We start from the raw sequence: 27,420 nt of genomic DNA on the forward strand, positions 1-27,420 counted from the left end.
ATTTTTTTTCAGGTATTCGTGGATGCTACATGGAGAAGTAAACATGATTGGCTACAGGGTTACTGGATGAGTATGTGTTATAGTGAATGTGTATGTGAGTGCGCATGTATGTTTAAATAAAATTGTACTGTCATGGTGTGTGTGCACTGTGTTTATTTTAATATTTATTTTGCAAATTAACTACAGGTACCAGTGGGCCCATAATGCCCCGTATGCTGGTACTTGTGGTGTTCCAAGTACCACCATGTGGGGGAGGCTTTCTGGGACCTGTAATTCTATTGCAAAAGACAATATTTTTTACTCCACATTTAAACTATCAACCCGGCACCCGCCGGGCAGGGGTGCCGGGGATAACCCCAGGCTATCAGCCCAGGCTTGGGGTGCCCTGGAGAGGGGGACCCTTTTATTTGTGGGGGGTGCCCAGCTCCCCAGGGATCCCCAGCCTGGGCTTAGTGCTCAGGTGTAATGCTTTGCTTGTGGGACCCGGTGAAAGGGTTTCCCTGGCAGTGGCATTACCAATCCGCTAGAAAGAGTCTAGTACTGGTTATGGAAATTACAGGGGATCCCTACTCATTTTGTCCCCTGTATTTCCACAACTAGGACCATAACAGAAAAGCCCTGTGCTGGTACTTAAAATTAAAGATGTGCACTGACCCCCATGTTTTGGTTTTGGATCTGGATCTCCCCTGGTTTTGGATCTAGATTGGTTTTGCCAAACCTCACCTCCGTGTTTTGTTTTTCGATTTTGGTCTTCGTTCTGGATTTTTTCTTATAAAAACATAAAAACAGCTAAAAATCACATAAAATGGGCATTTTTTTGTTCCAACAGTATTAATAACCTCAATAACATTTATTTACACTCATTTCCAGTCAATTTTGACCACCTCACAGCTCACAATATTGATTTTTTCATCTTGTTAAAGGGCCAAAAGGTTGCATCCAGCTAGCTGGCTCAAAACTGATTGATCAATAGAGGCGAGGACTGTGCAAAGATGATGGTTGGGGTACCCCTTGAGGACTGAAGAATTGATAGTTGGCGCAGCCACTGGCTGAAGTAAGAAGAGTTGATACTTTATAATTGGTGCAGCCCCTTGCTGAAGAATTGATAATTGGTGCAGCCCCTGGCTGGCTGAATAATTGATAATTGGAAGAAGCCCCTGGCTGAAGAATTGATAATTGGTGCAGCCACTGGCTGAAGAAGTGATAATTGGTGCAGCACCTGGCTGAATTGATAATTGGTGCAGCCCCTGGCTGGCTGAAGAATTAATAATTGGTGCAGCTCCTGGCTGAAGAATTGATAATTGGTGCAGCCCTTGGCAGAATTGATAATTGGTGCAGCCCCTGGCTGGCTGAAGAATTGATAATTGGTGCAGCCCCTGGCTGAAGTAAGAAGAGTTGCACAAATCATGTAGTGTTTTTAAAGTGCTTTGTGGTAAAGTAAAGAAAATTAAGATTACTTCTGCAATGAAAGCAGCCTTGGATCCAACACAAAATTTTGACAGTCATGTATCAAAAAAAGCACCACTATGGAATGGTCTGTTGGATGAGCTTGATATACAGTATGTGTATGCATATGACAGTACATTTAAGCCACTGGCTGAAGTAAGAAGAGTTGATACTTGATAATTGGTGCAGCAACTGGCTGAAGAATTGATAATTGGTGCAGCCCCTGGCTGAAGAATTGATAGTTGATAGTTAATTAATTGTTCATGCAGCCTCCGGGCTGAGTAGTAGTGGAATACAGAGCTATGATTAGTCCTGCAACAGCCTTGAGGGCTAGAACTCTTGGCAAGTTGCGGCCATTACAGCCTTGAGGGCTGTTGAGGAGTGACGACAGCTGGCCTTTAGGCCATGAAGCAGGATGCGGCATTTAGGCCATGTAACAACCTTAAGGGCTGAGAACCCTTGGCTGAATGTCACTGTTGTGCGACTTGTGCCATCGGGTTGACACAACAAGCAGCAATTGCTTCAGAATATTCTTTAAAAAAAATGAAAGGGGAATGCAGGAGATGCTGTTTGTGGTGATTACAAATTCTGGACATTCATAACTGTAATTAACATTAAAATTTCAGACAGCAATGCCCCAACCAGCACATAATGGAAAGGAAAAAGGTGCAAGATGGAATTGTCCTTGGGCCCTCCAACCCTCCCTTATGTTGTATATATGAAACAGGACATTCACAGTTTACCAAACCAATCACTTCAGCGACAGGGACTGCCACTTGTGGCTGAAATGATTGGTTTGTTTGGATCCGCCACAAAATAAACAGCCAATGCGTAGTGGACATCGGTGGCAATGATCCCATACACAAACTGGCTTTAAAATACATTAGATGTCGTCATCGTCATCCCCATCAGTGTGTGCATCCTCCTCTTCTTCACACAATATGAATTCGTCCCCGCTGGAATCCACCATTACAGAGTGAGACGCTAATCTCTTTTTTGGACATAAGTGCTGGTAAAGGTCTTCCTCGTGGAATTTGTAATTCATTTTGATGAACATCATCTTTTCCACATTTTGGGGAAGTAACCTCCTACGACGATCACTGACAAGATTCCCGGCTGTGCTGAAAACACTTTCAGAGTACACACTGGAGTGTGGGCAACTTAAGTACAGCAAAGCCAGTTTGTGTAAGGGACTCCAAATTGCCTCTTTTTCCTGCCAGTAGTGAAATGGACTGTCTGACATGCCTATTTGGATGCTATCCCTAAAATAGTCATCCACCATTCTATGGATGATGATCGTATCAGACAGAGTCACGGTAGACATGTCACTCATTGTAGGCAGTTCTTTCAGATTCAACCAGATGTCATTAGATTTTGCTGACTGATCTGCATCACCACCTGCAGTGCGTTTCTTAGGAAAATGTAGATTTTTCCTGGCAGCTGTAGAAAATGAACGAGGAGATGCTGCCGTGTCACGTTCTGCTTGAGCTTGCCATTTTTTCACCACCAGCTCTTTACATCTTTTCAGATTTATGTCCGTCGGAAAGAAAAACACCAGGTATGACCTAAACCTAGGATCAAGTATGGTCAAAAAAATATAGTGATCTGATGTCAAGAGATTAATGACCCTTGGATCCTGTCGAAGTGAATGAAGGGCTTGGTCTACAAGTTCCACATTCTTGGAATCACTCTGTTTCAGCTCCTCCTTCAATTTCTCCAGCTGCTTTTGCAGAAGTCTGATTAGGGGAATAACCTGACTCAAGCTAGCAGTGTCTGAACTAACTTCACGTGTGGCAAGTTCAAAGGGTTTGAGAACCTTGCACAACAAAGAAATTATTCTCCACTGCGCTTGACTAAGGTGCAATTCCGCTCCTCTCCCTATGTCATAGGCCGTTGTGTAGCCTTGGATGGCCTATTTCTGCTCCTCTATCCGCTGAAGCATATAGAGGGTAGAATTCCACCTAGTTACTACCGCTTGCTTCAGCTGATGGCAGGGCAAATTCAACAGTTCTTGCTGATTCTGCAATCTTCAACATGCAGTTAATGAATGTCGAAAATGTCCAGAAATCTTTTGGGCCACCGAGAGGATCTCCTACATGCCCCTGTCATTTTTAAAAAAATGGTGCACCACCATATTAATTGTGTGAGCAAAACACTGGATGTGATCAAATTCGCCCACATGTAATGCTCGCACAATATTGCTGCCATTGTCAGAAATAACAAATCCCAAGGAGAGTCCAAGTGGGGTGCGCCATTTTGCAATGATTTCCCTAAATTTCTCTAAGAGGTTCTAAGTGGTATGCCTCTAACTGAAACCGGTGATACACAGAGTAACCTGCCTCTGAATGAGCTGGCATTTGCTAGCTGTTGCTGCTACTGTTTGCACTGTTGGAAGCAATACACGTACCAGTGGGCTGTCACAGTCATGTAATCTTTAGTTTGCCCTATCCCACTTGTCCACATATCTGTGGTCAAGTGGACAGTGGGCACAACATCAATTTGGAGGACATTAATACGTTCTTTTTTAATGCCCTTGTACAGATTGGGAATTGGTATTCTAGAGAAGTGGAATTTAGAAGGCACATTGTAGCAGGGACACAGGACCTTTATTAACTGTGTAAAACCCACTGCATTAATGGCGGACACTGGACGCACATCTAATACCAGCATAGCTGTTATGGCAGCAGTAATCCACTGTGCAGCTGAGTGTTTGCTGTCATACTTGTTCGCCAATGCAAAGGACTGTGTGACAGTCAATTGTTTGGTTGAACTTCCGGAACTACTAAAAGTAGTCTTCTTCCTGATCCCCTTCTGAGATGAAGATCCACTTATAGCAACAGCAGCAGCACCAGGCGTAACACTCAAGGATCCTTCTGAGGAGTAATGGATATGAGAGGAGTCAGTCCTTATGATATTGGATGCAGGACTACTTCTGATCACGAATGAGGATGTTGATGATGTAGGTGTTGGTGGTGGATATTGCCATCACTTGGATCCAGATAGAAGGGAGCAGCTTAGTGACACTGGACTGATTGTTTTTTTGTCCCCAAAGTTTCAATACCCTTTCCAATTTGATGAATGCACTGCAAGTGACGTAACAGGGAGGCGGTTCCAAAATGGTTAAGGTCCTTACCTCAACTCACTGTTACTTGGCAACGGTCACAAATGGCTTGGCAAAAGTTGTCCGGATTTGGGTGGAAGTGAGTCCACACATGAGAAGTGGATTTTTTGGTCCTTTGCCCAGCATGGCAACAATGGAATTTTTCCCAACATGGGCAACAATTGTTGCCTGATTTACAGTTTTTACACAAACATCCTCGCCATCAACATCCTTATCATCATCAATAACATCCTAATCATCCTTGTTGTTATCGCCTACTAGATAAATGTCCTCCTCATCCTCCTTGTGCAATTCCACAGAAGCAACCTCAATTTCTATGTCAGAAGGCACACAAATGGAGGAACCTCTTCAAGTACACTATTACTAGAAAGTTCAGGCTTACACATGCACTACAGCCAGTCAGCCCCTATGGACAGGACAACAGCCAGCCCCTCCACAGACAGCAGCCCTTATGGACAGGACAACAGCTAGCCCTTATGGACAGGACAACAGCCAGTCCATATATGGAGTGGACAACAGTAGCCAGCCAGCCCCTATATGGACAACAGTAGCCAGCCAGCCCCTATGGTTAGCATCAGCATCTGCAACAGATACCAGCTCCCTACCTCTTCACACTCCACAGCAGGAATGAAAAATGGCGGCGATCACGGGACCTTTATAGAATCCAAAACCCGCGAGAATCTGACAGCGGGATGATGACGTTTTGTCTTGTTTTCAGATCAGAGTCAGGCGGGAAAAACCAAGCCGACTCAGATCTGCCTCAGATCCCCGTAGTTCGGACGGGTTCAGTTCTCTGGGAACTAACCCATTCATCTCTACTTAAAATACAGGGGACCTGTCCCCTGTATTTTTAGAACCAGGACAGGCTTTACATAGCCCGGTTCTGGTTCTTAAAATACAGAGGCCCCTGGCACATTTTGTCCCCTGTATTTTAAAAACCAGCACAGGCTCTACAGAGTTGGGGCTGGTTATGCTTATAGGGAGGGGGGTGCACATCATTCTTTTTAAAAAATAATTTTCATATGTACACACAGAAACATGCATGTATCTCATGAATATGTGTATGTTTCTGTATTACTCTGACCTGCTCAGGATAAACTAGCTATCCTGAAGCTGTTCTATTGTTTTTGCGATTTCTCAGGCAGTAATATGTGCGAGTGAAGCACTCACACTCTATTACATTGCCCGAGTTCTCTCTAGAGAATGGGAAAACATCTGGATGTGAGATGCTTTTTTGAGCGTAATAGTAAAGCCCGAAATATGTGAATTTTACTGTAGTCACACCCTATTACATTTGCGAGTGAATAAAAAATGCGAGTTTACAAATTCGCAACCTATTACATTTGGCCCATAATGTTTTCTTTCTAGCGATAAGTGTTTTTATTTAAAACTTTATGTGTGTTTAAGTGATACTTTTAAATTTGACATAGAAATAAAGAAAATTTATGAATGGTACTTTTACTTAATTATTTCTCCTTTATCTACAATTGTAAAGAACAACGGAATATTCTGGCTCTGTGTAAGAATATGTTACTTATTATCATCTCCTTATATATGGGCCCTTTGTGCTTGGAAACTGATAAAAGACTAAGCATATTTACATGTGGAGAAGTGATACCCACACTCTCTTTGGCGGCACTCACACCACTACACTACAAGCCCACAGCAATAATAGGACTATAATGCACAGTTCAAACATCTGTATTCTGGGCCTGATTCAAAGATGGACGCAATGCAGATGTTTATGCAGTTAAGCAATTATTTGTAATCTGCGCAGTGTACATGCGTCTGAGGTGACACTGCACATGCGTATGAGGTGACACTGCACATGCGTCAAGTTTCATAACCATCATCAGTTGCAGTGACTGTGCATGATTATGCAAGTGTCACAGCTACCTGGATTTGTATTGCGATGCCCAGGGGCGTTTCAAGAGAGAAGAGGGCCCATGTGCAGTCTCCGTACCGGGCCCCCTCCTCTTACTCTGGCGGCCGGCAGTGCACTCAGCACAGTGCCGCACTGATTGACTCTGGGCACTAGAGTGTGCCCAGAGTCTACAGCGCATGCGCAGGTCACTGGAAAAATAGCCACGGCGGACATTTTCCCTGTGTTTTCCATACTGTGCATGCGCAAAACACCACAAAAATGTCCGCAGTGGCCATTTTCAAGGCATTACAGCGCTGACACCGGCGTCGATGTGGGACTCCAGAGCGGTAAGTATAATATGGGTGCAGGGTGTGCAGTTCGGGCCACCGCACACCCTGCACCTATTATAAATACGCCACCTGGAGACGCCCACCTGCAAATTCTCAAATTTTAGAGAATGTGTACAAAGATGTAGGATTGGTTACAGACCCTTTGAAAATCGGCCTTCTGAGTAACTCTGTGGTCAAACAGAATGGCTGCATGGACTGAGACGCTGGGGCCATTTTCACTGCATATAGGATTGCAGATGCAGCCTGCAATACGCCCCAAAAACAATCGTGACATGCCTGAGTTTTTGTAGCCACTCCCTCAAATGCTCTCTGACTGTCAGTCACTCTGCGGGAAAATAGTCGCTGCAACTGCCGATGGTTATGAAACTTGACGCATGCGCAGTGTCACCTAAGACATATGTGCAGATTACAGATAGTTGCTCAACTGCATAAGCACTGGCATTGCGTCCATTTCTGAATAGTGCCCTCTATGCCAACTTAGGGCCTGATTCAGACCCACTCGCGAGCGGCTGTCCGCTCGCAAGTGGGTCGATGTTATGGACTGAGCATGCGCACGACGGAGGGAGCTCCGTCGTGCGCATGCGCCAGACGCGACGAGCGATGGAAAGTCCTTCGTTCGTTGTGTCCGATCAAAGGGGGCGTGCTGTCAATGTTGATTGACAGCACGCCCCCTTTGGTGGGCGTGCCAGGGGCGTGCCTCCCTGACGGGGGCGTTCCCACGGGAACGCCTCCCGTCAAAAGCCGGCCCACTGACATCACTAGTGATGTCAGTGGGAGTGATTTTGGCTCTGATAGAGCCAAAATCACTCCGGAGCTTGCGGTTGAAAACCTCAACCGCAGGCTCCGGCTCGCAAATTCGATGGTCGCGATGGTCTCGACCATCGCGACCATCACAATGCACGCTCGTATAGCCTGTGGGTGGTGACCCACAGCTATACGAGCGTCCAGGAGGACGCTCCATGAAAATGGAGCCCGGCCCTCATTCAGAGCGTGCGCTCTGCTCAGAGCGTACGGCTCTGAATGAGGGCCTTAATTCAATACTGTGATCAGATAAATGTACCTGAGCAAGGATACATTGCATTCAGTCATTATTGAGACAAAGGGGTATATTTACTAAAGTGCAAGTGTTTAGAAGTGGAAATACTGTCCTTATCAACCAATCAGATTCTAGCTATTATCTTCTAGAAGTGCTAGATACAAGTAGAAACTGTAATAATGATAAGTAGAACCTCCTTTTATAAAAACCCGCCATTTCATATACTTAAAACTAGGGGTGTGCACCGGCCACTTTTCGTGTTTTGTGTTTTGGTTTTGGATCTGGATCTTTCTTCGTGTTTTGGATCTGGATTGGTTTTGCCAAAACCACCCTTCCGTGTTTTGGGTTCTGGGTTTTGTGTTTTGGATCTGTATTTTTTTGAAAAAAAGCATAAAAACAGCTAAAATCACAGAATTTGTAGGTTTTTCTGCTCCTATGCTATTATTAACCTCAATAACTTTAATTTCCACTCATTTCCAGTCTATTCTGAACACCTCACACCTCACAATAGTGTTTTTATGTCCAAAAGGTTGCACCGAGGTAGCTGGATGACTATGCTAAGCGACACGAGTGGGCGGCACAAACACGTGACCCATCTAGGAGTGACACTGCAGTGGCAGACAGGATGGCAGTTAGAAAAACTAGGCCCCAAACTGTACATAATGCAAAGAAAAAAAAGAGGTGCAAGATGGAATTGTCCTTGGGCCCTCCCACCCACCCTTATGTTGTATAAACAGGACATGCACACTTTAACAAATCAATCATTTCAGCGCCAGGGTCTGCCACACAACTGTGGCTGAAATGATTGGTTCATTTGGGCCCCCACAAAACAAGCTGGCAATTAATGTGTCCCTGCACAAACTGGCTCTACGGAGGCAAGATGTCATCCTCATCCTCCTCATCCACCGATTCCTCACCCTCTTCAGTGTGTACATCCTCATCCTCACAAAGTATTAACTCGTCCCCACTTGAATCCACCACCACAGGTCCCTCTGTACCTTCTGGAGGCTGGTCTCCCTGGAAGAGCTGATAATTCATTTTGATGAACATCATCTTCTCCACATTCTGTGGAAGCAACCTCCTATGCCTTTCGCTGACAAGGTTCCCGGCTGCACTAAACACTCTTTCGGAGTACACACTGGAGGGGGGGGCAACTCAGGTAAAATAGAGCCAGTTTGTACAGGGGCCTCCAAATTGCCTCTTTTTCCTGCCAGTACAGGTATGGACTGTCTGACATGCCTACTTGGATGCTGTCACCGATGTAATTCTCCACCATTCTGTCAATGGTGACAGTATCATATGCAGTGACAGTAGACATGTCAGAAATTGTTGCCAGGTCCTTCAGTCCGGACCAGATGTCCAAACTTGGTCCTGCCTGCCCTGCATCACCACCAGCGGGTTGCTTAGGATACCTAAGTTTTTTCCTGGCAGCCCCAGTTGCGGGAGAAAATGAAGAAGGAGCCGTTGACGTGTCACGTTCCGCTTCAGCTGACAGTGTGTTCACCAGCAGGTCTTTGCACCTCTGCAGGCTTGTGTCGGCCGGAAAGAGAGACACCACATAGGCTTTAAACCTAGGATCGAGCATGGTGGCCAAAATGTAGTGGGCTGATTTCAACAGATTGACCACCCTGGAATCCTGGCAAAGCGAATGAAGGGCTTCATCCACAAGTCCCACATGCCGAGCGGAATCGCTCCGTCTTAGCTCCTCCTTCACTTTCTCCAGCTGCTTCTGCAAAAGCCTGATGAGGGGAATGACCTGACTCAAGCTGGCAGTGTCTGAACTGACTTCACGTGTGGCAAGTTCGAAGGGCTGGAGAACCTTGCACAACACGGAAATCATTCTCCACTGCGCTTGAGTCAGGTGCATACCCCCTCCTTTGCCTATGTCATAGGTGGATGTATAGGCTTGTATGGCCTTTTGTTGCTCCTCCATCCTCTGAAGCATATAGAGGGTTGAGTTCCACCGCGTCACAACCTCTTGCTTCAGGTGATGGCGGGGCAGGTTCAAGAGTGTTTGCTGGCGCTCCAGTCTTCGGCACGCAGTCGCTGAATGGCGAAAGTGGCCAGAAATTTTTCGGGCCACCCAAAGCGTCTCCTGCACGCCCCTGTCGCTTTTCAGAAAATTCTGCACCACCAAGTTTATTGTGTGAGCAAAACATGGGACGTGCTGGAATTTGCCCAGATGTAATTCCCGCACAATATTGGTGGCGTTGTCAGATATCACAAATCCCCAGGAGAGTCTAAGTGGGGTAAGCCACTGGGCGATGATTTCCCTCAGTTTCTCTAAGCGGTTGTCGGCGGTGTGCCTCTTACTGAAACCGGTGATACACAGCATAGCCTGCCTTGTAACGAGCTGGCGTTTCTGAGATGCTGCTACTGGTGACGCTGCTGCTGTTGCTGCGTAAGGTGATACATCTACCCAGTGGGCTGTCACAGTCATATAGTCCTTAGTCTGCCCTGTTCCACTTGTCCACATGTCCGTGGTTAAGTGGACATTGTGTACAACGGCATTTTTCAGGACACTGAGGACACTTTTTCTGACGTTTCTGTACAGTCTCGGTATCGCCTGCCTAGTGAAGTGGAATCTAGATGGGATTTGGAACCAGGGACACACTACCTCCATCAATTGTCTAAATCCCACTGCACTAATGGCGGATACCGGACGCACGTCTAACACCAACATAGCAGTCAAGGCCTCAGTTATACGTTTTGCTTCAGGATGACTGCTGTCGTACTTCATCCTCCTCGCTAAGGACTGTTGGAGGGTCAATTGTTTAGTAAAAGTAGTGGTGTTCCTACTTCCTCTCTGGGATGATGAACGACTCCCAGCAGCAGCAACAGCAGCAGCGGCAGCAGTAGGCGTAGCAATGCAGGATCCTCCGGAGGAATCCCGGATAGGAGAGTCAGTCATGCCAGTGACATGGCCTGCAGGACTACTTCCGATCCTGACTAAGGAGGAAATTGACGAGGAGGGAGTTGACGGTGTGGTTTGCAGGCGCTTGGATACAACAGGACAACGGGATTTAGGTGTCCCTGGACTGCTTACGGTCTTAGCCAAAGTTTCTGAACTTGACAGTAACTTTTTATGAACGCGCTGCAGGTGCCGTATAAGGGAGGATGTTCCTAGGTGGTCGACGTCCCTACCCCTACTTATTTCACCTTTACATATGGTACATATGGCAAGACAGTTGTTGTCCGGATTTGGATAGAAATATTGCCAGACCAAAGAGGTGGAATGTTTGGTCTTCTGCCCAGGCATGACCGTGATGGGCTTTTTCATCCCACGGACAACAACTGTCTCCCCCGGAGCCTGATTTAAACAAACCACATCACCATCAGAATCCTCCTCGCCTGACATCTTCAATTTGCATATCAGCAAGTGGACTGTGGGTGCTCCTTTCAGCACTTGCAGGGGGCGTGCAAATGGTGGAAAGAGCCACCTCTTCCCGTCCAGTGCTGGGAAGGTCAGGCATCGCAACCACCACCACACTTGGACTCTCCTTGGGGATTTGTGATATCTTCTTAGAAAGCACAGTTCTTCGCTGTGCTTTTGCCAGCTTAACTCTTTTGATTTTTTTAGTGGGAGGAATGCTTCCATCGTCATGTGAAGCTGAACCACTAGTCATGAACATACTAGGGATCGACCTTAGCCGTTCCTTGCCACTCCGTGTCGTAAATGGCATATTGGCAAGTTTACGTTTCTCTTCAGCTGATTTAAATGTCTTTTTCAAGGTCATTTTCCTGAACTTTGCCATTTGGGATTGTATGTGCCCTCTACTATGACATTGGGCATCGGCCTTGGCAGACGACGTTGATGGCATGTTATCGTCTATGTCATGACTAGTGGCAGCAGCTTCAGCACTAGGAGGAAGTGGTTCTTGATCTTTCTCTATTTTATTTTTATCGGAGAAAGTTTGGTCCTCCATTTATGTTATATCAATTTGATATATACGTGCGGCTAAACACAGAAAATCATTTTTTTTTTGGTTTGGACTGGAGTGTACTTTCGGGGGTTACATCACCCTTAACGGTCAAGCCAGCCGGCCCTTTACTTATGACACAGGCGCACGCTTGGCACTACTTTGTTGATGCACGTGCGGCTACTGCGCACACAATTCACAAACACAGAAAATAATTTTTTTTTTGGTTTGGACTGGAGTGTACTTTCGGGGGTTACAGCACCCTTAACGGTCAAGCCAGCCGGCCCTTTACTTATGACACAGGCGCACGCTTGGCACTACTTTGTTGATGCACGTGCGGCTACTGCGCACACAATTCACAAACACAGAAAATAATTTTTTTTTTGGTTTGGACTGGAGTGTACTTTCAGGGGTTACAGCACCCTTAACGGTCAAGCCAGCCGGCCCTTTACTTATGACACAGGCGCACGCTTGGCACTACTTTGTTGATGCACGTGCGGCTACTGCGCACACAATTCACAAACACAGAAAATAATTTTTTTTTTGGTTTGGACTGGAGTGTACTTTCGGGGGTTACAGCACCCTTAACGGTCAAGCCAGCCGGTCCTTTACTTATGACACAGGCGCACGCTTGGCACTACTTTGCTGATGCACGTGCGGCTACTGCGCACACAATTCACAAACACAGAAAATAATTTTTTTTTTGGTTTGGACTGGAGTGTACTTTGGGGGTTACAGCACCCTTTAACGGTCAAGCCAGCTGGCCCTTTACTTATGACACAGGCGCACGCTTGGCACTACTTTGTTGATGCACGTGCGGCTACTGCGCACACAATTCACAAACACAGAAAATAATTTTTTTTTTGGTTTGGACTGGAATGTACTTTGGGGGTTATAGCACCCTTTAACGGTCAAGCCAGCCGGCCCTTTACTTATGACACAGGCGCACGCTTGGCACTACTTTGTTGATGCACGTGCGGCTACTGCGCACACAATTCACAAACACAGAAAATAATTTTTTTTTTGGTTTGGACTGGAGTGTACTTTCGGGGGTTACAGCACCCTTAACGGTCAAGCCAGCCGGCCCTTTACTTATGACACAGGCGCACGCTTGGCACTACTTTGTTGATGCACGTGCGGCTACTGCGCACACAATTCACAAACACAGAAAATAATTTTTTTTTTGGTTTGGACTGGAGTGTACTTTCGGGGGTTACAGCACCCTTAACGGTCAAGCCAGCCGGCCCTTTACTTATGACACAGGCGCACGCTTGGCACTACTTTGTTGATGCACGTGCGGCTACTGCGCACACAATTCACAAACACAGAAAATAATTTTTTTTTTGGTTTGGACTGGAGTGTACTTTCGGGGGTTACAGCACCGTTAACGGTCAAGCCAGCTGGCCCTTTACCTATGACACAGGCGCACGCTTGGCACTACTTTGTTGATGCACGTGCGGCTACTGCGCACACAATTCACAAACACAGAAAATAATTTTTTTTTTGGTTTGGACTGGAGTGTACTTTGGGGGTTACAGCACCCTTTAACGGTCAAGCCAGCCGGCCCTTTACTTATGACACAGGCGCACGCTTGGCACTACTTTGTTGATGCACATGTGGCTACTGCGCACGCAATTCACAAACACAGAAAATAATTTTTTTTTTGGTTTGGACTGGAGTGTACTTTGGGGGTTACAGCACCCTTAACGGTCAAGCCAGCCGGCCCTTTACTTATGACACAGGCGCACTCTTGGCACTACTTTGTTGATGCACGTGCGGCTACTGCGCACACAATTCACAAACACAGAAAATAATTTTTTTTTTGTTTTGGACTGGAGTGTACTTTCGGGGGTTACAGCACCCTTAACGGTCAAGCCAGCCGGCCCTTTACTTATGACACAGGCGCACACTTGGCACTACTTTGTTGATGCACGTGCGGCTTCTGCGCACACAATTCACAAACACAGAAAATAAATTTTTTTTTTGGTTTGGACTGGAGTGTACTTTCGGGGGTTACAGCACCCTTAACGGTCAAGCCAGCCGGCCCTTTACTTATGACACAGGCGCACGCTTGGCACTACTTTGTTGATGCACGTGCGGCTACTGCGCACACAATTCACAAACACAGAAAATAATTTTTTTTTTGGTTTGGACTGGAGTGTACTTTCGGAGGTTACAGCACCCTTAACGGTCAAGCCAGCCGGCCCTTTACTTATGACACAGGCGCACGCTTGGCACTACTTTGTTGATGCACGTGCGGCTACTGCGCACACAATTCACAAACACAGAAAATAAATTTTTTTTTGGTTTGGACTGGAGTGTACTTTCGGGGGTTACAGCACCCTTTAACGGTCAAGCCAGCCGGCCCTTTACTTATGACACAGGCGCACGCTTGGCACTACTTTGTTGATGCACGTGCGGCTACTGCGCACACAATTCACAAACACAGAAAATAATTTTTTTTTTGGTTTGGACTGGAGTGTACTTTGGGGGTTACAGCACCCTTTAACGGTCAAGCCAGCCGGCCTTTTACTTATGACACAGGCGCACGCTTGTCACTACTTTGTTGATGCACGTGCGGCTACTGCGCGCACAATTCACAAACACAGAAAATATATTATTTTTTTAGCACTTGGGGGGAGCACCCCTGATGGACAGAGCACCCCCTGGACAATACTACAGCACCCCTTTAGGACTGGGACACTGCACAGGACTTTGGAGTGGACACAGCCCCTATGGAGAACTGACTGCACAACACAGTCCAGCCAGCCCCTATGGACTTTGAAGTAGTGGACACAGCCCCTATTAACAACAGCAGCACAGCACAACACAGCCAGCCCCTATGGACTTTGAAGTAGCGGACAACAGCAGCACTACACTACACTACACTACACAGCCCTAACACCCACCCTCCCTCTTCACTGTCCACAGCCGAGTGAGAAAATGGCGCCGACGCGGGTACCTTATATAGGATCAAAAACCCGCGAGACTCGGAAGGCGGGATGATGACGTTTTGCCTCGATTTCAGATCCGAGTCAGGCGGGAAAAGTCGAGCCTGACTCGGATCGGACTCGGATCGGGGTGGCTCGGGGGGGTTCGGATTTCAGAAATCCGAACCCGCTCACCCCTACTTAAAACCCACAAATCGTCTAATAAAATATCTTGAACTTATTATTGCAGGTCACGGCTGGCTCCACATGTGCAGTATTTGGATTGGGAGGCGTTGGTCTCTCTGTGATTATTGGATGTAAAGTAGCCGGAGCTTCCAGGATTATCGCTATTGATGTAAATAGTGATAAGTTTGAGAAAGCTAAAGAGCTGGGAGCCACTGAGTGCATCAACCCAAAGGACCACAAGAAACCCATTCATGAGGTGCTGCTAGAGATGACTAATGGGGGAGCTCATTATACTTTTGAGTGCATTGGAAACACTGATATAATGGTTAGTAACTGAAATGTGAATTTTATTATAACAATACTTTTTTCTTTAGGGTGTGTTCTGAGAATATTTTTTTTTCTTGTTTGATGCTGATATATAAATTGGCAGCTTGTAAGTGGTACCCATCTTACAATGTGGTCTATTGTACAAAATGGTGAAAATGTGTTATTACTTAAAGCAACCAATATGATGCATATCTTTTATTGTCTAACTTTCAGTAGGCAGGTGATAGGTCAAAGCTAATAATTTGTTGCTGTGAGATACACTACATTTTCCATTTGTACAATGCTAGTACATTTCTGTGTGATGAATTATAATATTAATAAACATTTATGCATCAAATTTTTGCACAGGCAACGAAAAAGATAATTCCCTTTGAGGGGCACTCTTTATATAACTGAATATTGTGATATGGTTATAATTATTAAATTTAACTTTTATTCAAAACATACTCTATAAAATAAATGATGGAAAATACCACCAAAACACTAATTGACGAGCAAAATAGAATACAGCACAAATTTTACGAAAAAGGGAAGTTAAATCTCATTATATTAACTTCATAAATTCCGGTCAACAAAGTGTGGCAATATCAAGTCATATGTTCCCAGAGATTATTTCAACCAACGTGATTCAAGAATGTTAACATAAATATACATAAATTACACATGTCTAAGTTGAGCAGTAAATATATAAAAAGACTTTGTATAACCTAGTGCATGTACTAGAAAATATATATTTCAAATCAATGATTCTAAACAGTGCCTGGGGAAAAAAAGATGGTTAAATGATTATAATTAGATCAAATAGGTAATCAGACTGTGTTGCCTTATAGCAATATTACATATACCCCTAAAGCAAACAAATATGACATGAAAAAGGAAAAACCATTTCCAACTTCAAATTAATGAATTACATGAATAAATTAATATACTCCAACCATATATTAGTCAATCATCCTTATACTCAATGATCCACAGCATCATATAATTCATCTATGTGAATATTTTAATCAATCATATTACATAAATCCACTGCAGCATTTTCAGTAGATATTGATAATGACTCATTGCGTGTACTGAACAAAATCCATTTTAGTCAAAAAATGAAAACATTGATCTGATAATAATACTTCAATGATATTGCACTATTTCCCTATAGACTATATTGACTTGTGTCAGTGTTAATATTTCATAGTTTTAAAGACATAAATGTATGTCTCATAAAAACAAGACTTGTTTTTCTCAGAAAGTAGGTAGAGACACCACAGGTATATTATATTACTGCATAAGAATAAGTGAAAGTAAGACACATAAGTGTCACCCACCTCTGATTTCACTTGTTGTACATAGTGCCTTGTATTGGACAAGTGATGAGAGAGTGGGGGAGCTGGTGTCTATAGAAAGAAAAATATAAAGATGGTCCCTGATGCCATCCGGTATTGCAGGAACCAAGTTCACCCTGATCAGTTAGGGCGCCACCTTGAAAAAGAAAAGTATATGCTTATGTACCTGTGTGATAGCCTGCCTGCAAATGAGTTTTGGACCAGATATCCGTGTAGCATATCAGCTGCTTGTCAGCTGATTATCAGCCACCTCCGTTACTTCACCCCCTCCAGCGCAGTGATTCGCATGCGGCTGTAGTGTAGCCGCCGTGCTGCTCTTCCTGATCGAGGAAGGCCCCATCAGTTCAAAGTCAGCTGGGGTGTCAGGTGCGTGTACTGACAGGTCAGCTCATTACGTCCATGGTGGGTGGGTTGGGTTGACGCGAGTTTTGCTTCCTGGCTTGTTCACAACAAGACCTGAACTCCCTACATTCTGTCCCTGGTTAAAACAAGGTACCAGCCAATGGTGGTCTCCATCGGGGTGATTGACAGGGTATTGTACCAATCACAATTGATTGGCTCTAGGAACCAATCCCTAGCTAGAATCAGTGATTGACAGCGCTTTTTAGCCAATCATGTGGGTAGATGGTGAAAAAAGTTTATCCAGCATAATTAGTGTGCATAGAAATCCTAAATTTGCACCATATACTGCTCACTGAATTTGTAGGATATTTTAACAGATTATTGTAATGGAACATGTACTGTAACCACAGCATTTCTAATATTGTTTCATATACTGTAGCCTTGCCAGTGATTTTATGTGACAAGCTTATGTTTTACACTCTGCTAGTTAAGTCTACTCTGCTCTGTGTAGATCTGCATTAGTTTGCGTATGTCTGGCTACCTTTTGCCATGTGACAGGTCAAAGGGTTGAATCCTCCATTTTAGCAGTAATCTGTGTTTTACATGCTGACAGGCTGTGTAAGTCTTCTGAACCCCACAAGGCTTATATCTTCTTACCGCACACTCGCATTTGCAGTTTATTCTCTTATTTTGTTATCACAAGTACAGTGACCTACTCTGCAGAACCACAGTTGTATTATATGGACAATCATTCCGGTCTATGTTAATAAATGTACAAAGTTCCAGAAAACTCATTGTCTGTGGATTAAGAGATGAACTTGGTTTAGCTATCTGACTAGTTACACACTGCTTACGTGTCATGAGGGTCAGAATAGAACACATGCCTTTATAATAGTGAAGGAAGATTTTAATCGGGCTTATCAAGAAAGGAGACAAATTATTTAAAATATATTACACAATGTTAAATTAAAATGAATGATCAAGAAAAAAGTTATTATATATATTAAAGTAGGGCATATGCCTGAATAATAATAATAATTTGAAAATCATTTGTCAGGCTTATCAAAAAGAAGACGACAAATAATAGAGATTTGTTAAGCAGTTATATTCTAATATACTGTATATACTCTAAGGGCTCTATTTACTACAATCCGCATATTGAATGCGGATTGTAGTGTGATATTACAGAGTGAATTCGCATCGCGAATTCAGGCAATATCACAGGGATTTACTATAAATCCCTTTCAGGGACAGAGCTTGCGATAAAGCTCTGTCCCTGCGGATCCCATCCGCACTCTAGTCGCGTTTTTTTTTTAAAAAATACCGCGACTAAGAGCCCGTGCATGCGCCGACCCACCGTCGCTGCTACCCCCACCGACACTAAGCCCCCCCCCGTGACCCCCCCTCCCTTTATTACACTTACCTGCATCCTCCTGGCCTCCGGTGATCTTCTCCGAGCTTCCTGATCAGGTGATCTCCCATACTGCACTGGGACCCGATCACCTGATGACCGGGCAGCAGGGCACTATGGGAGACCAGCTGACCGGAGAGGAGCCACCACTGGAAGCCCGATCACCGGTCCCTGGAGTCAGGTAAGTAAAAAAAAAATGTTTCAATTTTTTTTTTCTTTTTTTTACAGCAATCAGCTTGCGGTCTGTTTAGGCCACATAGCTGATTACTGGTACTGGCTCCTGCCTCTGCTCTCCCCGTTAGAGCACAGTGGGAGCCCGGTAACCGGGGAAGACCCTGGATAACGCCACCTCCAGGTGGCGTTATTATCACAGGGCTTTCCCCGGTATTTTTTTACAATTTATTTTTATGGTTGGATCACATTTCCCATTACATTTATGGGAAATGCGATCTGCTTTACTAAAAATAAGTGATACTTAGGGGTTGGAGTAGAATTTTACTTATTCTACTCCAATTACCTGTAATAACTACAGGTGAAACTAAAATAATGTGAAAAGGGTGTGAAAACACCCTTTTTCACTTTATTTTAGTAAAAATAATGTTAATAAATAGAGCCCTAAGTAATGTGCTTAATTTGTGATTATTATATGTGTTTATAAATAAGTGAATTATGGTGATATACTGTATTCTATTTTGTTTGTCAATTAGTGTTTTGGTGGTATTTTCCATCATTTATTTTATAGAGTATGTTTTGAATAAAGGGTATATTTTAATCATTATATCACAAGATTCAGTTATATAAAGAGTGCCCCACAAAGGGAATTAACTTTTTCTTTGCCTGTGCAAACATTTGATGCAAAATAGTATCTCCTTTATTCCCGGGAGCACCACCAACTTAGCAACAATTCTAGGGTGTTATCCTAGTATAAATCATGGTATTGTTGGTATATAATATTAATTTAGAGTAATTGCAGATATAAACAGTCCAGTGCATAAACCCTTTCCCTTTCCCCTACCCATTCTATCCAATATTAATAAACACACTAGAGTGATAAGGCTACATTTTAAACTGTGTAAAATACTGTACTGGCCATTGCATTCACTTAAAACAATCGATCACAATGATACTTAGACCAGGCCAGCAAAATACAACACACTGATAACTCTTAATTTTAACTACAGTAAATAATTGGATGCCCACTCTAACACAAATCAAAATACTATTCTGAATATCACGCCAGTGCAGCCATAGTCTCACCATATCAAGTACCATACCTGGTTTTCATATATTTTTGCCAAGATGTTCAGTTAATTTATTCACAAAGGAATCATGCCATTTTGGGACTGCTAAAACAAATTAACATAACATTACATAATAACATTTTGTTTAGAGCCCAAAGCTTAAATAGTATGCATTAGAAAGTGTGGTGTTTTACATTACATTGTATTATATATATGTTGTAGATCTGTAGCACTATGAGGTGAATCATTTCCACATTATTAGCATTAATATGTTGATTTTCTTTGTATATAATTAGAGCTCTTTTGAACAGTTTTAGAAATTCAGTGGTTTAGTGGCTTCATTGTAATGTATTGTATACAAGGTTGCACATAGATAAAAACAGGGTAACCTATATAGTACATACTGTACCATTATTAATTATATTTAAACCTAATTTTAATGAAATTAAAAAAATGAACAAATGTAATTCTGTTATCAGGGCTGCCAGAGAAATCTCAGGTCCTAATGTGGCAGCTTCATGGGGCCAATGTTTAGATTGTACCAACAGCCATTGCAAAAAATAATGTTTTGTACATGTAGCTTAGGTATACATGCAGACTAATATGAACCTATTAGTACAAGCAATCAATATACCGCCTTCATTATTTCATTTACATGGGCTGTTTATGGTAGGATGGGGGCATGCTCACTGTTTTCATTAAATAAAGAAATCAAGCTTTAAATGGAAGTGAAGTGCAATACAACTTCAAAATGTAATGCCATAGGCTCGAGATTTCAGAGAGTGGTGTTTGTCAGACAACAGTAGTGTCTGGTTGAATCCTCAATTATTATTCAGCTTACAGTACCTCTTTGAATGTACCAATTGACCCAGAAATATAATATAGTGGTATCCTATAGTTTAGATTAGTGGTTCCCAACCTCAACCCTCAAGTATTCCCAACAGGTCATGTGTTGAGGATATCTGTCTGTGGAAACAGGTGACTTAATTACTGACCCTGTAAAAATCCACAAACCATGTTGGTGGTACTTGAGAACTGGAATTGAGAACTCCTGGTTAAGATCATAAACATAAATCACAGCACACCGTTTAAGCACACTAATAACACAGGTCTGCAAAATTTAAGGTATTGAAAGCTTTTTTAATAATACTTTTATATTCTTAATTATACTCCTGTGTACATCAATAAATAGTATATTTAAAAAATTACCAAATCACATTTACCTATAATGGGGTTACATAAATTTTTAAGAAAAAACAAGAAGTTTAATTGTTTTTGACATATTTATTGTGATATACGAAGAAGTGTAGATGATATCACTGTGTTTTTGTCTTAATTACATAACAAAATAACAATAAAATCAAACAATAATAGAAAGAAAACCATAATTATTGAAAATATCAGTAATATCTTGTTTTTTTTTGTCTTCAAACGTTGTTTAGTCGTTTTTGCTTATAAGCTTTTTCTGGATCATTTCTGTGTATCATCCAGCAGTAGTCAGCCATCATGCTGACATCCCAACAACCCTAGTATCTTCTTTCTACATCTATAATGTCTTAGTGGAACAGTTCACACTGTTCTTCACTATAGACTCCGAGATTATTCAGGAAATGCTCAATATGGGAATTCAAAAAATGTACCTTTAAACTCATATTGCAGCCAAGGTTTCTGTAACTATTAAGCATTTCCCTGACAATTTTTTTGTACTTTGGATCCTTGACATTGCCTAAAAATTTTGAAATCACTTGTTTGAATGAAGCCCATGCAGAAAGTTACACAATATTCATTACACGCCCAAAATGTTAATCTTTTATTAACTTTCTAATGTCAGGGTCTGTAAAAATGCCTTCCTTAAGTTTAGCATCGGATAGGTTACGGAATTTGGTGCAAAGATTTTTAAAATTTTCTCCATCTTTAGGCAGTGTTTTTACAAATTGTTTTATCAGTACTAATTTTATATGTGGAGGTAGAAGTAAATGTTTATTCGGATCTACTAAACTGGATTTGATGAAATTATTTTTTCCAATTTCTAAACTCTTTCGAGCTGGCCAATTTTTTTTGCCAATGTACATTTTTAGCTCTGCTATCCCATACACCGAGAAAACATGGACATTTACTGTAACCTTGTTGCTGGCCAAGTACCATGCATAAAATTTTAAGATCTCCACATATTAACCAGTTGTGTCTTGCATATCCAGTCAGTTCCAAAACATGTTGATCTTAATCTGGCACTGGGCGGGGGGAAGTTTTATGACGAGAACTGAATTGCAAAGTTCTATACTACCGACTGAATTCATTTAAGACAATGTTTTATAATAAATGTAAGCAGAATACATTTATTACTTTAAAGAATATGAAAAAAATTACTTATTCATAAATACACGTTTTGCAGAAAATCGTGATGTGATATGCAAAATCAGGAGTAATTTCCATGTTCAGAAGCCAAAAATCTATAAGTATCACACAAATTAATTTAAAAAGCTTTTTCATCGCAGACCTGTGTATTTGGACAGTCTTAAAAATAACACCATTACATACAGTATAGTGATTTGGAAAAAAATGTAGAACACTAGACTACAGTATGTCAATAAATCACCAGTAGATCTACCTCTCCTCCCCGACCTCTCCCACTCTCTCCTCACTCATATGTCCAACTGTCTCTCTGCTATTTCTTCCTGGATGTCCCAGCACTTTCTTAAATGTCACATGTCTAAGACTGACCCACCGTCGCTGCTACCCCCACCGACGCTAAGCCCCGCCCCCCGTGACCCCCCCTCCCTTTATTACACTTACCTGCATCCTCCTGGCCTCCGGTGATCTTCTCCGGGCTTCCTGATCAGGTGCACTATAAGGTGTATATGAAACATAAATGAATTTCATTTATATACACAAACTTAGCTTGAGCCACACAATTATTGAAAATATTGTATAAAATTACCTGCAGGCTGTGTGTATAAGGTGTATATAACACATATAAGTATTCTGTGTGTATATTAGGGTCCCATTCCCAAGATATTTCATTGTGATATGCAAATATTCCAAAATACGGAATATTCCGTTATCCAAAATACCCCTGGTCCCAAGCATTTTGGATATGGGAGACTAATGGTGCGTACACACTACACGATATGCTCCCTGAGCGATATCGTGTAGTGTGTCCCCGGCAGGCTGTGCTCAATGTCGTTCATGACATTGAGCACAGCCGCTGAATGATATCATTAACGATATCATTCAGCGCCGGGCTCTCTCCCCCATTCCCCGACATACAGCAACCTGACAAGATCGTCAGGTTGGCCTGCATGTCAGCCCGATGAACCATGTCGGAAACGACCAGCGGGAGTGCGCATCGCTGGTCGTTTCCGACATAAAAGTGCACGATTTGTGCACGATTACTGAGCGATAGCACGATTACGATGTCGTAATCGTGCAGTCGCTCAGTAATATCGCACAGTGTGTACCCACCATTAACCTGTAATATACAGTTATAACTATGCAGTGTCTTAATTTGATTTGATGCTACATCAATGTTCAGTAATTATGCACTTGATAATATTTGGAGTTTGGCATTCTCAAATAAAAAATTAAAGACAAACTCATATGTAAATAATTTGTTTCCATCTGTGTTTACTTTACACGCAAAATAAGGGAAAGTAAACTACAAAGCAGTGATAGCCGGGGTGAAGTCGGTCTCTTCATGTTACTGTCAAAAAAATAAATTATTTGCAAATACAGGGTCATTTAGGATTACTCACCACTATCTGACATTAGGAGCTAGATGCAATTAGCTGTGAAAGCACATGCCCGATGGTCGCGATGATCTTGACGATCGCGACCATCATTTTGGCCGCTTGCTATAGCTGTGGGTGGTCACCAACAGCTATGCGAGCGGCCAGGAGGCCGCTCCAAAAAGTAGGAGGGATGGCCCTGATTCAGAGCAAGCGCTCTGTCAGAGTGTCCGGCTCTGAATCAGGGCCTCAGTGAGGACAGCATGTGTGTGTAGTGATTTCTTAGTGTAGAAATTTCCCCCTAAAAATATGGCTCGATATTTTGTATACAGTACTGGTTCTAGATATACATTATAATTCAAAAACTGCCCATCAGTAATTTACAGTGTGTTCATGTCCTTTTTCAGAATAACACTGCCCATTGTTTGTCTCAACACAGAGGGGGAGGGAGGAGGAATTCATTTGTAAAGGCTGCACTTTTTACACAGACAACAAATCAAGTTTTCATTAGCCCTCCCCCTGTGTTTTGTTACTACTCATTAATGTTGCCCTTTGTGCATTGAGACACTTTTGTACTTTCGATCCCTACCATCCTCCCAAAATAGTACTAATTTTCCATGGTTATATTGTACATTCATTGACCAGTAATGTAGCTCAATGTTTTGTTTTCCACTTTGTTATTACAGTAAAGTGTACACAGTATGCCAGTTGCTATATATATATATATATATATATATATATATAAATAAACTTAATAGCCCCCCCCACAGTTGTTGACCAGGAACCCCCACAGACCTAAATTTGGTCCTTGGTGAGGGTTGCACACTGACCCACTACTGCGGTGTTCATAGAGGGGAAAGGAGGAGGAGGAGGTGAGCTTCTGCTGTTACACTGTTGTGGGTGGGGGAGGGGGGCACACAGAGCCAGTGATGCTGTTATCAGAGATGAGGGGATGCATTGGATGGATCAACAATTATTGTTGATCCATCCAATGTGAGGGATTATCTATATCTGAAAAATAGGTGTTGATAGAACAGTCTCATCCACCTGATTTTCAAGGTACATACCTCATGATATGTTTAAAGCAAACACCTCTTATTACCCCTTCAGGTTTTAAGGTTACCTTATAATTTTCTTCACATAAAGAGGATTCAACAGCATACAGTAGATTTCAATAAAATCCTTTATTGCAACTCCAACAGATGATTTCCAGATGATATTTCATGTACTAACATAAAAGTTAATAGAGGTAGAGTACATACAGAGCATCCGGAAAGTATTCACAGCGCGTCACTTTTTTTACATTTTGTTATGTTACAGCCTTATTCCAAAATGGTGCGTTCGAAGTGTTGATGATCAATGTGTCCTGCAATTCACACTAATTCTCGCAGCTAGCTGCGTTCTTCATCGACGCACGAGCTGAGTGATCCACCGCTGAGAGTCGTGGCTTTTTCTCTCTCTTTCTCGGTCGGCAGGGGTACTCTGCATTCCGGTGGGGGAGTTAAAAAACTGACGCCCTGGGGCCCTAGTGTCCGGGCGCCCGGCCGCCGCGTCCCTCAGGGGTCCGGGGGGCTGGCGCGCGGGTCAAGGGGACGGGCCGCGGAACCCGTCCCCCGCCCGCGTCCGGCTCCCACGGCTCCTGCCAGCGGGAGGCGCGACGTCTTAGGTCTTCTCGACCTACCGCCTCCTCCCCCCTCTCCGGGGCGGGCGAGGAGGTGAGTGGTACCCTGATCGGCCTGTAGGGGACCTGTGCTTCTGGGAAATCGGCTCGCCCGCTGGCGGGGCCGGCGTCGTGGCGGCCCCGGGCCTGGGAGGCCGGCACAGAGGGGAGGACGGGCCCCCCGGCCATTCCCCCACCACCCGCCGTGGCCTCCGTTCTGGCGCCGCTCTGCCCACCCAGCCCCTTGGATCGCGGGGAGGGGCGCGGAGGCCCCCGTCCATCGGGAGCGTCCGGGGAACGCGGGTGCCGGACCTACTCTGGGGCGGCCGTCCGGGGTCCCCGTCGCCCCCGGCCGTGGCTGTCCCCTCCGTGCGACGGGTCCACGATGGCGGCGCCCCTTCGGTCCGCTCCCATCACTCTGCGTCGCCTCGTCTTTCTCTCGTCTCTGGGCCTGGCCGCGGGGACCTGGGGAGGGGGCGCCTGCCGGGATGCAAGCCTGAGCCCGTCGCCCCGCCTTGCCCCATCCTCGTGCCCTGCCGGGCCCCCCTCTCGGTGCTGCTTCCAGCCGGCGGACCCCGTGGTCCCGGGCCTGGCCGTTATTGATCCTTACGCAGGTTCACCTACGGAAACCTTGTTACGACTTTTACTTCCTCTAGATAGTCAAGTTTGATCGTCTTCTCGGCGCTCCGCCAGGGCCGTTTCCGACCCCGGCGGGGCCGATCCAAGGACCTCACTAAACCATCCAATCGGTAGTTGCGACGGGCGGTGTGTACAAAGGGCCGGGACTTAATCAACGCGAGCTTATGACCCGCACTTACTGGGAATTCCTCGTTCATGGGGAATAATTGCAATCCCCGATCCCTATCACGAACGGGGTTCAGCGGGTTACCCGCATCTGTCGGTGAAGGGTAGACACACGCTGGTCCGTTCAGTGTAGTGCGCGTGCAGCCCCGGACATCTAAGGGCATCACAGACCTGTTATTGCTCGATCTCATGTGGCTTAACGCCACTTGTCCCTCTAAGAAGCTGGACGCGGACCGCCGGGGGTCGCGTAGCTAGTTAGCATGCGGGAGTCTCGTTCGTTTTCGGAATTAACCAAACAAATCGCTCCACCAACTAAGAAAGGCCATGCACCACCACCCACAGAATCGAGAAAGAGCTATCGATCTGTCAATCCTTTCCGTGTCCGGGCCGACTGAGGTTTCCCGTGTTGAGTCAAATTAATCCGCAGGCTCCACTCCTGGTGGTGCCCTTCCACAGAGGCATCACTAGGGTTGGTGTCACCCAGTACTGTAATGCACGGTGACACCCCCCCCCACAAAAAAAAAATCGGGACCATGGAGCGCAGCTTCGCGAACTCTTCCCCCTTACCAGTCCAGCAGTCACACTGTGCTCCTCACGGAATGCCAGGTGCACCCGGCAGGCGTGTCGCGCAAAAAGGGGCGTGATCTTGAAAGAAAGGGACATGGCCATACAATACTATCCCTAATTCAAATTACGCCACACAGTAGCATAATCTTATCCACATTACACCGCACATAGTGCTAGAGATTCACATTACACCATAAATTAGTGTCCCTTATTTATGTTCTGACACACAGTAGTGCCCATTTCACACAATGACCACGTTATTGACACTTATACACAATGCCCACAGTAGTAGTACCCCTTATTCAATGCCCCCAGTAATAGTGTCCATTATGCAGTTTCCCCTTTAGTAATACCCCTTTATGCAATGCCCCCTGTAGTTGTGCCCAATATGCAGTGCTTCCTGTATTAGAACCCATTATGCAATGCCTCCTATATTAAAGCCCATTATGCAATGCTTCCTGTATTAGAGCCCCTGATGCTGTGCCCCCAGTAGCTCCCCTTATGCAGTGCCCCCTATAGTGCCCTTATACAGTACCCCAGTAGTGCCCTTATACAGTACCCCCAGTAGCACCCCTTATACAGTGCCCCCTATAGTGCCCTTATACAGTACCCCAGTAGTGCCCTTACACAGTGCCCCCAGTAGCACCCCTTATACAGTGCCCCCTATAGTGCCCTTATACAGTACCGTAGTAGCACCCCTTATACAGTGCCCCATATAGTGCCCTTATACAGTGCCCCCTATAGTGCCCTTATACAGTACCCCAGTAGTGCCCCTATACAGTAACCCGCAGGAGCTCCCCTTATGCAGTGCCCCCAGACAGTAGTGCCCCATATGCTGTGCCTTCTATAATGCCCTTATACTGTGCCCCCTATACAGTACCCCCAGTAGTGCCCCCAGAACACCCCCAGTAATGCCCCTTATGCTGTGCCCCCTCCCCTATGCAATACTACTTACCTATCTTCAGGATGTCCACTCCAGGCTGGCTTCCACCAGGAGGGTTCCGGGCGCGCACCTCCTTCTTCCTCATGCCGCGCGAGTGATGACGTCACCGCGGCCGGTGTCCAGAGCCACACACAGGCACATAGAAATGCTCTGTGCCTGTGTGTGGCTCTGGACGCCAGCCGCGGAGAGAGAACTAAGTCACTCCCG

The 27,420-nt window shown here is 44.5% G+C and overlaps 1 protein-coding gene and 2 pseudogenes across 1 annotated transcript in view; 1 reads left to right on the forward strand and 2 right to left on the reverse strand.

Annotated features, from left to right (window-relative positions):
- LOC148481540 (alcohol dehydrogenase 1-like) overlaps nucleotides 1-27,420 on the forward strand; it is a 118,907-nt gene that overhangs the window by 79,698 nt on the left and 11,789 nt on the right. The window contains exon 7 of the mRNA XM_088453269.1: nucleotides 14,918-15,178. Within this exon, the coding sequence (XP_088309395.1) occupies nucleotides 14,918-15,178 (261 nt within the window). The remainder of the gene's footprint in view (nucleotides 1-14,917; nucleotides 15,179-27,420) is intronic.
- Nucleotides 24,528-24,682, reverse strand: LOC148481541 (5.8S ribosomal RNA; annotated as a pseudogene).
- LOC148481542 (18S ribosomal RNA) lies at nucleotides 25,505-26,212 on the reverse strand (annotated as a pseudogene; the record flags this gene model as incomplete).

This window comes from Taudactylus pleione, unplaced genomic scaffold (assembly GCF_031769625.1).
Source record: "Taudactylus pleione unplaced genomic scaffold, aTauple2 ptg000574l, whole genome shotgun sequence".
Taxonomy (NCBI): domain Eukaryota; kingdom Metazoa; phylum Chordata; class Amphibia; order Anura; family Myobatrachidae; genus Taudactylus; species Taudactylus pleione.